Source organism: Salvelinus alpinus, chromosome 27 (genome assembly GCF_045679555.1).
Source record: "Salvelinus alpinus chromosome 27, SLU_Salpinus.1, whole genome shotgun sequence".
In the NCBI taxonomy this organism is placed as follows: domain Eukaryota; kingdom Metazoa; phylum Chordata; class Actinopteri; order Salmoniformes; family Salmonidae; genus Salvelinus; species Salvelinus alpinus.
The window spans coordinates 21,739,631-21,752,243 of record NC_092112.1 but is presented as its reverse complement, the minus strand read 5'-3'; the positions used below and the strand labels follow the sequence as shown (position 1 = coordinate 21,752,243).

The 12,613-nt window shown below is 45.2% G+C and overlaps 1 protein-coding gene across 4 annotated transcripts in view; it reads right to left on the bottom strand.

Annotated features, from left to right (window-relative positions):
* The window catches only part of LOC139556159 (sentrin-specific protease 6-like), a 32,141-nt gene that overhangs the window by 9,190 nt on the left and 10,338 nt on the right, over positions 1-12,613 (bottom strand). For all 4 annotated transcript variants that reach the window (XM_071369735.1, XM_071369736.1, XM_071369738.1 and 1 more), the window contains 12 exons: positions 9,718-9,797; positions 8,839-8,927; positions 7,860-8,325; positions 7,200-7,441; positions 5,217-5,354; positions 3,155-3,188; positions 2,773-2,964; positions 2,382-2,566; positions 1,965-2,116; positions 1,609-1,725; positions 1,283-1,405; positions 905-997 (listed from right to left, as the gene is read on the bottom strand). In XM_071369735.1, the coding sequence (XP_071225836.1) occupies positions 905-997; positions 1,283-1,405; positions 1,609-1,725; positions 1,965-2,116; positions 2,382-2,566; positions 2,773-2,964; positions 3,155-3,188; positions 5,217-5,354; positions 7,200-7,441; positions 7,860-8,325; positions 8,839-8,927; positions 9,718-9,797 (1,911 nt within the window). The remainder of the gene's footprint in view (positions 1-904; positions 998-1,282; positions 1,406-1,608; positions 1,726-1,964; positions 2,117-2,381; positions 2,567-2,772; positions 2,965-3,154; positions 3,189-5,216; positions 5,355-7,199; positions 7,442-7,859; positions 8,326-8,838; positions 8,928-9,717; positions 9,798-12,613) is intronic.

The window sequence follows — 12,613 nt, the reverse complement described above, 5'->3', positions numbered from 1 at the left end:
TGGAAGTTATCTAGGTCCTCATAATTGTACTGAATGATGGGATGCCTTTCTGCGTCCATTGTTTAAATCTGCTGTCCTGAGTTGCAGGGATGAAGCTGGGGTCGTATGCAGGCCAACTCAGCAGTTTGATCTCTGTCTAAATTATTTTGCTTAACTACCCTAAACCATGTCTCCAGAGAGAAATTAATCCACTGATTTTGTCTACAGTATATTTCTATTACCATGTCTTTATTTCCCAAAACTGACTGTATGGGTATCTCTGTCAAAGTAGTCTCCACGTCTTTCCATTTGGATTCGTATTCTGAATTGCACCAACACACCAGAGGTCTCAATTGGGCTGACACAAAATAATATTTCAGGTTTGGTAAGACCAAGTTCTTTGGTAATTGTAATATTGTATATCTAATTATTGGTCTCTTACTGTTCCAGATATACCTTGATATCTGTTTATCCCAATCTGTTTTTTGTTATACATTTGCAAACATTTCTAAAAACCTATTTTCGCTTCGTCATTATGGGGTATTGTGTGTAGATTGAATCAATTTTAGAATAAGGCTGTAACGTAACAAAATGTGGAAAGTCAAGGGGTGTGAATACTTTCAGAATGGACTGTAGTTAGCATTGACTTGTGAAACTACCTCCAACCTCCTTCATACTGGATGCAGAGACATAAAAATGGTATCCATGACTTCATTGCCAAAATCTCAAAGTATCCCTTTGAGACTTGAATGGAATTCCATTTGGATAGATTGTGCATCCTAAATAGTGAACTTATTTTAACCAGAGCCCTATAAAGCGCACTACTTTTGTAAAGTGGTGCACTATATAAAAATGTGTGCACTATATGGCGAATAGGGTGTCATTTGGGAAGCAGTCAGTGATATTTAGAGAGACAGTAACTTACGACTCATTGATGGGCACAAAGATGAAGTCCTTTTGGAACAGGTCTACATGTCTGGTCCATGTCTTCACCCTGTTGTGCTTCCTCTTCTGCATCCTGATAACCAGCAAAGAAGTAACATGTTTGTTTTTTTAAGTTGTTTGTATTTTTTTTTATGGACAATAATAGTCATAGTCGAAATGTAGAGAGGAAGACTGAGTGAGACCGAGAGGAAGGGCCAAGGTGGGCATCGAAACGCAGTACCCAGCGGATGTGTGGTCCGGAGTCAGCAGAGCTATCACTAAACCAGACTCCAGCACTTCAGCTTCTGTCCTGTCATAACTAAATTCGGTGTGAAATGTGTTGCCCCTCATATCACTGGGCAGAGAAGAGGAGACTCACGGTAGGTTCGTGGTGTCTGGGAGGATTCTCCTCTCTTTCTGGTTGAGTCTCTTGTAAAAGAATGAGCTAAACACGTGACTCCTTTGTGAGTCTTCTTTTTTCAACTTCTCCAAAACTAAATATCTAAGTAAAGGGAAGATACACACACACAGAAAACAGTCAATCCACAGTCCCTGTGAGGTTGGTCAATGTCCCTTATATGCAACAAAAGCAAGCACTGCTTCGATTGAATATCAAACAGAGAATGTGACTTTAAAGACAATGGAAAATAGACAATGGAAAATTTACAATGGAAAATAAGACAATGGAAAGCAAATTACACCAACTTTAAATAAAAGTCTATGATGACGTCGTTTAGGAATTCTCCATCATTAAGGCAGTGAAGGTCTTCGTTAGTCACCGATATGCCCCCCTTGGCTGGAGGAGGTGGGTACACCATCAACCTACAACACAACCATCCAATGATTAAACCATCAGGAACAAACAAACACAGAATTGTGCTTAAGATGACAGGGTTGTATTCATTAGGGTACAACGAAGCAAAATCGTTTGCAACAGAAAACGAAAACAAGTGTTTCTTATTGGACAAGTTTCAGATAGTCCCTCCCTGTTTCAGTCAATTTTCTTCTGTTTGGTGCCTAATGAACATGACCCAGGAGTAGGAGATAGATAACCCTTGTACTTTATGATTGGTCCAGTGAAGGTGGGTTGGAGCTCAGCCATGTCATCGTCTTCATCATCAAAGAACGAACTGTTCTGCTGTCGTGTAGCCATGCGCGTTCGCACCATTGGAGCCGGTGTGTTGGTTTTAGTGCTGTTGTTTTTGTTGTTTACCTACAAGAAAGGGATGTAACCAAAATATATTTGTCATGGGATTTATTGAAAATCTGATGTCTAAGAAAAGCAAAACCAGCAACATATATTTTGGTAGCTAGTCTCAAAAGGCGCTAAGATGCTAATCTTCAGGACATGAGACACACAGCCCTATTACGTCACATACTGTTAAGTTTGATCAATTCCAACAACTTTTCCAAAATTCCCAAGTTCTCCAGAAATCCCAGTTGGAAGATTCCCAGAAACAGGGAATAAGCAGGCCCACCTTTTCTTTAGTTGCTTTGTTGTAGTTGACCAATCTGATGTTAGCTTCATCAAACGACAATTTGGTGGGGAACTCATTGAGGTTGTTGGCTCGGCCGATCTCTTGTAGAATATCCTCTAGAACCATCTGCTGGTGCAACGACAGCCCGTTCTCAAAGATCAACACGATGTACTTCTCATCAGAGTCTGAGGACAGAACGGAAAGCAACAAGACTTGACATTTTGTTGAAGGTGAGGTAACAGACTTGCTTTATTTAGCACAAAATGACATGTCACAGAAAGGCTTCTCCAAACACAGGTTTCTGTTCATCCATCTATGTACAGACTACTGCAACTGGCATGGGATCTCCAGAGTTCAATTGACATCACTATGTAGCGTCTGCAATCCTTACCGTTGCCAGCGCAGTCGTACCAGCACAGGCATCCCTTGTCTCGGGTCATCTTGAGCTGGGTGCGGAGCCGCACACATTCCTCGGGGCTGGTCTGGAAGAAGAGGACGGGCAGCTTCCTCACGCTGCACCACTCACAGCTTATGAGCTCCGACGCACGCAGACACACCTTCTCCAGAGCATCCACCTCAGGACCTGGGACACAAAGCACTATTATGTCACATACTGTTTAGTTTGATCAATTCCAGCAATTTATTTAGGAAATGTACTGTAATTTTGCAACCCTACACACTGTACAACACTGTCTAGTCTATCTACAATAGGTTGTCCTTTGAGAGCAGAGGAAAACATTTATAGGACATCTGACGTTCTTGTTGTCTCCTACCTTCAGTTTCAAGATGAATGTGCTCGACCGTAAACTGAAAGACAAAGAGATGGTTGAATGATGACGGTATGCTAGACAGTCAGGGAATAGTGAAAATTCAAAAAACTATTAATTTAGCAGTATTCATTTTGTTATGGTTAAGACAAATAACAACATTATTCATGGAAAATGTATAGAATTGCAGGAAAACTAGCTTTAAAAACAGTAAAATTCTCTCTCAGCTCGATGGCAGAATATGTAGAATCACAGGAAATAAGCTTTAAAACAGCACCATTTTCTCTCAGCTCCATGGAGAAAATGTGTAGAATTGCAGGATGAGGGCCTCTTAAAATGTTCTCTAAAATGTAGCTACACTGACGGCGCTCATTCCACGCCTCCTACCAAGCCCACCACCAAGCCCACCACCAAGCCCACCACCTAAGCCCCTTTTTGATCCAGGAAAAAAACCTGATAGGCTATTGCTTTTGGCCAGATTTTAGGTAAGTATAAGTGTCTGTACAGAGAGAGTACAGTCGTGACCAAAAGTTGAGAATGACACAAATATTAACTTTCACAAAGTCTGCTGCCTCAGTTTGTATGATGGCAATTTGCATATACTCCAGAATGTTATGAAGAGTGATCAGAAGAATTGCAATTATTTGCAAAGACCCTTTTGCCATGCCAATTAACTGAATCTCAATAAAACATTTCCACTGCATTTCAGCCCTGCCTCCAAAGGACCAGCTGACATCATGTCTGTGATTCTCTCGTTAACACAAGTGTGAGTGTTGACGAGGACAAGGCTGGAGATCACTCTGTCATGCTGATTGAGTTCGAACAACAGACTGGAAGCTTCAAAAGGAGGGTGGTGCTTGGAATCATTGTTCTTCCTCTGTCAAGCATGGTTACCTGCAAGGAAACACGTGCCGTCATCACTGCTTTCACAAAAAGGGCTTCACAGGCAAGGATATTGCTGCCAGTAAGATTGCACCTAAATCAACCATTTATCGAACGGTTCAATTGTTGTGAAGAAGGCTTCAGGGCACCCAAGAAAGTCCAGCAAGCGCCAGGACCACCTAAAGTTGATTCAGTTGCGGGATCGGGGCACCACCAGTACAGAGCTTGCTCAGGTATGGCATCATGCAGGTGTGCGTGCATCTGCACGCACAGTGAGGCGAAGACTTTGAGGATGGCCTGGTGTCAAGAAGGGCAGCAAAGAAGCCACTTCTCTCGAGGAAAAACATCAGGGACAGACTGATATTCTGAAAAAGGTACAGGGATTGGAATGCTGAGGACTGGGGTAGTCATTTTCTCTGATGAATCCCCTTTCCGATTGTTTGGGGCATCCGGAAAAAAGCTTGTCCAGAGAAGACAAGGTGAGCGCTGCCATCAGTCCTGTGTCATGCCAACAGTAAAGCATCCTGAGACCATTCATGTGTGGGGTTGCTTCTTAGCCAAGGGAGTGGGCTCACTCACAAATTTTCCTAAGAACACAGCCATGAATAAAGAATGGTACCAACACATCCTCCAAGAGCAACCTCTCCCAACCATCCAGGAACAGTTTGGTGACGAACATTGCCTTTTCCAGCATGATGGAGCACCTTGCCATAAGGCAAAAGTGATAACTAAGTGGCTCGGGGAATAAAACATGAAATTTTGGGTCCATGGCCAGGAAACTCCCCAGACCTTAATACCATTGAGAACTTGTGGTCAATCCTCAAGAGGCAGGTGGACAAACAAAAACCCACAAATTCTGACAAACTCCAAGCATTGATTATGCAAGAATGGGCTGCCACCAGTCAGGATGTGGCCCAGAAGTTAATTGACAGCATGCCAGGGCGGATTGCAGAGGTCTTGAATAAGAAGGGTCAATACTGCAAATATTGACTCTTTGCATCAACTTCATGTAATTGTCAATAAAATCCTTTGACACTTATGAAATGCTTGTAATTATACTTCAGTATTCCATAGTAACATCTGACAAAAATATCTAAAGACACTGAAGCAGCAAACTTTGTGGAAATTAGTATTTGTGTAATTCTCAAAACTTTTGGCCACGACTGTACAGGAGCAGGGTACTTACATTGACAGGCTTGGACACCATCCTGCGAAGAGTCCCTACTCTCACACTCCGACAGTCCAGGATGATGCTGTCCAACTTGTCGGGAGAGATCCTCTGTTTTTTCCTGGGTGTAGAGTCGTCCGGCATTTTGTTTCCAAACTGAAAATAACATGCATGGTCAGCCTTGAAACCTGCTGCTTCATATCACTCATTTCTCTGAGGGACAAATCATGTACAGTAGATGTCTGGCCAACACCACAAGGTGATTCATCAACTGGCCATTTAGATTCAACTGCCCAATTCGTTTGCAAGCTAAATATCGGTAGCACTATGTTGTTTTCTCAAAGGTAAACTTTACAACCCTGAAGACACAAAGTAAATGAGACTTAAATCCTTAGTCACAACGGCTGCCAAAAACAACTTAAGGAGCCCATCTCGGAGAATTACAAAAACAACTTAAGGAGCCCATCTCGGTGAATACAAAAACAACTTAAGGAGCCCATCTCGGTGAATACAAAAACAACTTAAGGAGCCCATCTCGGTGAATACAAAAACAACTTAAGGAGCCCATCTCGGTGAATACAAAAACAAACACCCAGTGATGTCATTTTCTGCCAAGCAAAACAACCCGCGAGGTTACCTTGAGAGAGCAGATCAGGAACATTATGGTCTCAAGGACATTTTGACAGACAGACTCAAAGTCAGACTGAAACGTGATAAAACAGCTCACTACAACACTGGCTCACTATAGACAGGTCCGTTTACATAATGTAGCCATGAATTGAGGAAAACTTAATTACGTATCCACACAAGTACCACCCTATACACAGAGGCTGTTGTAGAGGATAATGCGGGTCGCCTACAGCACCTATACACCACCCCAGCATGGGTAGGACTCCTGGCCGACCCTACTTACGTCATGCTATCCTGGTCTAAATAAAATGAAAAATACTTAAAAATATAAACTCAGCAAAAAAAGAAACGTCCTCTCACTGTCAACTGTGTTGATTTTCAGCAAACTTAACATGTGTAAATATTTGTATGAACATAAGATTCAACAACTGAAGCATAAACTGAACAAGTTCCACAGACATGTGACTAACGGAAATTGAATAATGTGTCCCTGAACAAAGGGGGGGGTCAAAATCAAAGGTAACAGTCAGTATCTGGTGTGGCCACCAGCTGCATTAAGTACTGAGTACAGAGTACAGGCCTCGGTGTAACGCTCATTCCTTCGAAGATAAACGCAAATCCGACCATCACCCCTGGTGAGACAAAACCACAACTCGTCAGTGAAGAGCATTTTTTGCCAGTCCTGTCTGGTCCAGCGACGGTGGGTTTGTGCCCATAGGTGACGTTGTTGCCGGTGATGTCTGGTGGGGACCTGCCTTACAACAGGCCTACAAGCCCTCAGTCCAGCCTCTCTCAGCCTATTGAGGACAGTCTGAGCACTGATGGAGGGATTGTGCGTTCCTGGTGTAACTCGGGCAGTTGTTGTTAAAATCCTGTACCTGTCCTGCAGGTGTGCTGTTCAGATGTACCGATCCTGTGCAGGTGTTGTTACACGTGGTCTGCCACTGTGAGGACGATCAGCTGTCCGTCCTGTAGCGCTGTCTTAGGCGTCTCACAGTACGGACATTGCAATTTATTGCCCTGGACACATCTGCAGTCCTCATGCCTCTTTGCAGCATGCCTAAGGCACGTTCACACAGATGAGCAGGGACCCTGGGCATCTTTCTTTTGGTGTTTTCAGAGTCAGTAGAAAGGCCGCTTTAGTGTCCTAAGTTTTTATAACTGTGACCTTAATTGCCTCCCGTCTGCAAGCTGTTAGTGTCTTAACGACCGTTCCACAAGTGCATGTTCATTAATTGTTTATGGTTCATGGAACAAGCATGGGAAACAATGTTTAAACCCTTTACAATGAAGATCTGTGAAGTTATTTGGATTTTGTTTTGAAAAGGGACATTTCTTTTCTCGCTGAGTTTATGTTAAAAGACGACATACCTGATCTTTCATGCGGTTCCTTCTGGGTAGTGAAATTCTGCTGTCGACGTCGGAGAAGAAGTCAGAAGTGATCTCCTCCTGCTCCCCTCCTGTGCTACTCTTCACTGCCGCCTCCACTCTGCCTCCGGAGGGCGCCGGTGAGGAGTGGGCTGAGTCAGCGGGCCGAGGGGAAACGCTGTCCAGCCTGTTTACGCTGCCCGTGCTGGCGTTGTCCGCCTCATCCTCGTCACTGGACAGCACGACTGGAACACAAACAGAGTCGTCATTTCCAGACGCAACACAGCTGAATAAATTATTTCAACAAGATGGGATTTACATCCTGAAATGTGGCCTTCGTTTGCTAACAGTTCTGACAGAGAGAGGTAAGATGTACAGACAGGTGCTAGTGGTTTTGAGCTGTGTGGTTGGTTACATAGAACGTCCTGTGCAGTTGGTTGAAATGAACCATTTCTGTAGTGTACTACCTCTCACAGGGACAAACGCCTGCCTGCAGTAAACCCTGAGACTAACCAGCACACAGGCAGGTGAAGAGTGAGTACTGAGCAGGCCAGGTGTGTATCCCAAATGACACCCTATTCCCTACATAGTGCACTACTTTTGACCAGAGCACTTAATGGAATATGGTGCAATTTGGGATGCATACCTGGACCGTGGACTTACTGGGGTCGTTGAGCTCGTGCTGCTTGGCGGCCGCCGTCCTCCTGCCTTTGTTGCCGGCGACTTTCCCGGCGCAGCAGCTCCCCACCAACCCCACCCCCGCGGGTCTCCCGTTGTGTGGCAGCGGCAGGCCGGCCCGGGTGGTGATGCGTACCGGAATGGGCGGGTTCATCACTGTGTCCACACGCAGCGGCAGCGCCCTCATGGTCGAGGACGAACCGTAGAAGCTGTTCTTGGTCAGCTGTCGACTGTTTGGTCCTGGGGAGGGGTGTTGATGGGGGTGGGTGTGCTGTGGGTGAGGTCGAATTGGGGGTCTGGGCGTGGGGGACGTAGGCTGTGCTGCTGGGGGGTGGTAGAGGTGGGGAACCTCCGGCACCAAGGAGTTTCCACAGTGTTCACACGTGCTGTGGCTTTCACTGGATTTGCTACACTTATCACACACTGTGTGGTTCCTTTCTGGATTTAGAGGCTGCAGACAAGGCAAAGACAATTTCATTTCAACAGCAGGTAGGCTACACTTAAATTATTTGTATCTTCTGACATCAGTCAACATCATTGCTAAATCGGTCAGGGGTATCGTCTTAAAACCGCTCAGCTCTTTTTGGTTGAAATGGACAGCGGAGGTAGAAATTATAAACAAGATGCTTCTTCCTATTCAGTTATATATATATATATATGATCTCTAGCCACAACATTAATAGGTATGACTCGGACAGGAAGGAACATGCTGGATGGTTTGATAGTGGACTAGCGAGATCAGAGAGAGAGCAAGAGAGAGCGAGGCCCTTTTTAACTTCAGGACCTGGCATATCCATAAAGCGTTTCAGAGTAGGGGTGCTGACCTAGGATCAGGTCCCCCATGTCCATATAAACATATCCATTATGGTGTAAAAGGCTAAACTGGTCCTAGATCAGCACTCATACAACAAGATGTTTTATGAATACGGACCCAGATGACGACGTGAGTGCATACTGCTCTTACCTCCACTGTCTGAACCTGCGAGGGAAAGCTACAACAGCCCTCCAGCGAGGGTCTCCGACTGTGCTCTTTGATGCTCAAGTTGTCGTTGGCTTAAAAGGGAATAAAAGACAACATGGAAAGGAAACATTCATCTGTCATGTACAGTAACGACTGATCGTGTTGAGAACCAGCCTCATCTTCAAGACAAACTAAAAAATATCAGAGTGGAGAAAGTTGGCCTTGGGGAAGTTTCACACAGGTGCAGTTTTCCAGTGTTTCAAGGTCACCTTGCTGCACCAGGTGATCATCATCATTACTGTATACTGTCATATTTGTCTGTGCCGGAGTCAGCTGGCTGGGTCACAGTGTGCTTTACTAGCCTGACTGCCTGTGTGTGCTACTGTCCTCTCCATGCTCATCTGTGGCAGCCAGACTCACTCGCTCTCACTCCTTCCTCTCAGAGGAGCTTTGCGGGCGGATTAATCTGCGAGGCCTGATGCAATCCCCCTTAGGCAGACAGACAGGAGGCTCAGCCCAGATCTACTGCCCTCCAGGCACCACTCCGCAAAGGATTTCACTGCTAGAGACAGACTTCCCAGCAAGACACCGTCCACTATTCCCTCTACCACCAAGTCCCACATTACATCCTGATACTAGCATTTAACCGCACCATCTTAGTACAGCACACTGTGTCCACATAGGAAACCATGGTTTGAGACTGCCTCAGATTGAGACTGCACACACCGTCCTCCATCCCCCACCACCACTTACCGTCCCACATCACATCCTGAAAGCAGCATTTGCCCACACTGTCTTAGTAGTACACTGCCTCCACATATAACATGCTACTGTTATTATATCAGTACAGTGAATGTAATGGCAGTGTGTGTCTCATTTTACCTGGGCTCTCTGGACAGGTGAGAATGATACTCTCTACTTCTGCTGCTTGGATCTGCTGTTGAGTGGTGCTGTAGTCTCTTCTGAGGGAACAATGGCACAGTCTGGTCAGAAGTCATTCAAAACAAAGCCTTTTTGTTTTCTTGTCAAAACCATAATGAGGTAAACAAATCAATAACTCAAATTTGGAGATAAACAAGTTATGCAATTGAAGAGGTTGGCGGGGGAAATGATCTAATATGATGAAACAACACGTGGGGTATCCATGCTAGCAGTGCTGCCCTACAGAACCAGACCAAAGGTGGATGGATGCAGGTTATTAAGGTAATTAGTTAGTATAAACGCACATGGCCACAGGCACCACTGCTTTGACTACAGCATGAGATGTAACAAAATACAATGTTGGAACAGGACAAAGTTCAGATCACTACAATGCATTACAGCACAAAGCATGGCTAAGCATATACTGTATACAGGGTGCAATGTCTTCCCTTTCTTTTAGGTCAAGGTTGCTTTAGAAAGGAAAATGAAGAGAGCAAGTCTAGTCTTGCTGTTACGAAACTAATAACAAACCGACTGACTTTGCTGCACTCGTTATGTCTAGGGGTCTTAGGCCTAGCTACCTGGTCTGTAACCTGACTCGTTATGTCTAGGGGTCTTAGGCCTAGCTACCTGGTCTGTAATCTGGTTGGTGCTGCCACCTGGGGGAGGGTGTGTTGAAGTGTATCCTGGTAGAGTATTGCCAAAAGCCGGGTGTACACTACACAACTTTCAAAATCCTGACCTCTCACATTAAACAACAACAAACTAAACAATGTGGCACAGACTTGGGTCACACAATACATAGTACCCTCCAAGCTCATCATTAAGCTTGGGGCCCTGGATCTGGACTTCCCGACGGGATACCCCCACGTGGTAAAGTTAGGCAACAACACCTCCACTACGCTGATCCTCAACACAGGGGCCCCACAAGGGTGCGTGCTCAGGCCCCTCCTGTACATCCATGACTGCGTGGCCACGCACGTCTCCAACTCAATCATCAAGTTTGCAGACAACAACAGTGATTATCAACCACGACGAGACAGCCTACAGGGAGGAGGTAAGGGCCCTGGCGGAGTGATACCAGGAAAATAACCTCTCCCTCAATTTAAACAAAACCAAGGAGCTGATCGTGGACTTCAGGAGACAGCAGAGGATAGTTGAAGACATTTGGCTTGGCCCCTAAAACCCTCACTAACTTCTAAAGATGCACTATTGAGAGCATCATGGTCGGGCTGTTTCACCAACTGCACCGAATGCAACCGCAGGGCTCTCCAGAGGGTGGTGCGGTCTGCCCAACATCATCAGGGCCACACTGCCTGCCCTCCAGAACATCTACAGCACCCGGTGTAACAGGAAGGCCAAGAAAAACAACAAGGACCTCAGCCACCCGGGGCGTGGCCTGTTCACCATGCTACCTTCGAGATGGCGAGGTCAGTACAGGTGAACCAAAGCTGGGACCCGGAGACTGAAAAACATCTTCTATCTCAAGGCCATCAGACTGTTAAATAGTCAACACTAGCCGGTACCCTGCCCTGAAATTTAGTCGCTGTCATTAGCCAGCCACCACCCAGTTAATCTACCCTGCACAACTGACTAGGTATCCCCATTTCCCTACATACACAGTCATGGAACACTGGTCACTTTAACAAATGTTAACACACTGTTTTATCCACGTCATATGTATATACTGTATTCTAGTCAAGGCCCATCCTATTTAACTATTGCTGTATATATTCTATACACGTATTCTTCAGATATACTATATATTCTATCCACATACTGTCCATAATGTCTATACATTCCATCACATTCACATACAGTGGGGAGAACAAGTATTTGATAACCTGCAAAATCGGCAGTGTTTCCTACTTACAAAGCATGTAGAGGTCTGTAATTTTTTATCATAGGTACACTTCAACTGTGAGAGATGGAATCTAAAACAAAAATCCAGATAATCACATTGTATGATTTTTAAGTAATTAATATTTGATACATCAGAAAGCAGAACTTAATATTTGGTACAGAAACCTTTGTTTGCAATTACAGAGATCATACGTTTCCTGTAGTTCTTGACCAGGTTTGCACACACTGCAGCAGGGATTTTGGCCCACTCCTCCATACAGACCTTCTCCAGATCCTTCAGGTTTTGGGGCTGTCGCTGAGCAATACGGACTTTCAGCTCCCTCCGGAGATTTTCTATTGGGTTCAGGTCTGGAGACTGGCTAGGCCACTCCAGGACCTTGAGATGCTTCTTACTTAGTTCACTCCTTAGTTGCCCTGGCTGGTTCTGGCCTTTCTAGGGAGTTTTTCCTAGCCACCGTGCTTCTACACCTGCATAGCTTGTTGTTTGGGGTTTTAGGCTGGATTTCTGTACAGCACTTTGAGATATCAGCTGATGTAAGAAGGGCTTTATAAATAAATTTGAAATTTGAGTTGAAATACAACATTTCCATAAATATTCACACCCTTTACTCAGTACTTTGTTGAAGCCCCTTTGTCAGCGACTACAGCCTCGGGTGTTCTTGGGTGTGATTCTACTAGGTGTGCTTGGCACTTGTATTTGGAGAGTTTCTCCCATTCTTCTCTGCAGATCCTCTCAAGCTGTCAGGTTGGATGGGGAGTGTCGCTGCACAGCTATTTAAAGGTCTCTCCAGAGATGTTCGATCAGGTTCAAGTCTGGGCTCTGGGTGGCCACTCCTGGACATTCAGAGACTTGTCCAGAAGCCACTCCTGCTTTCTCCTGGCTGTGTGCTTAGGGTCGATGTCCTGTTGGAAGGTGAACCGTCGCCCCAGTCTGAGGTCCTGAGCGCTCTGGAGAAGGTTTTCATCCCCTCGATCCTGACTAGTCTTTCAGTCC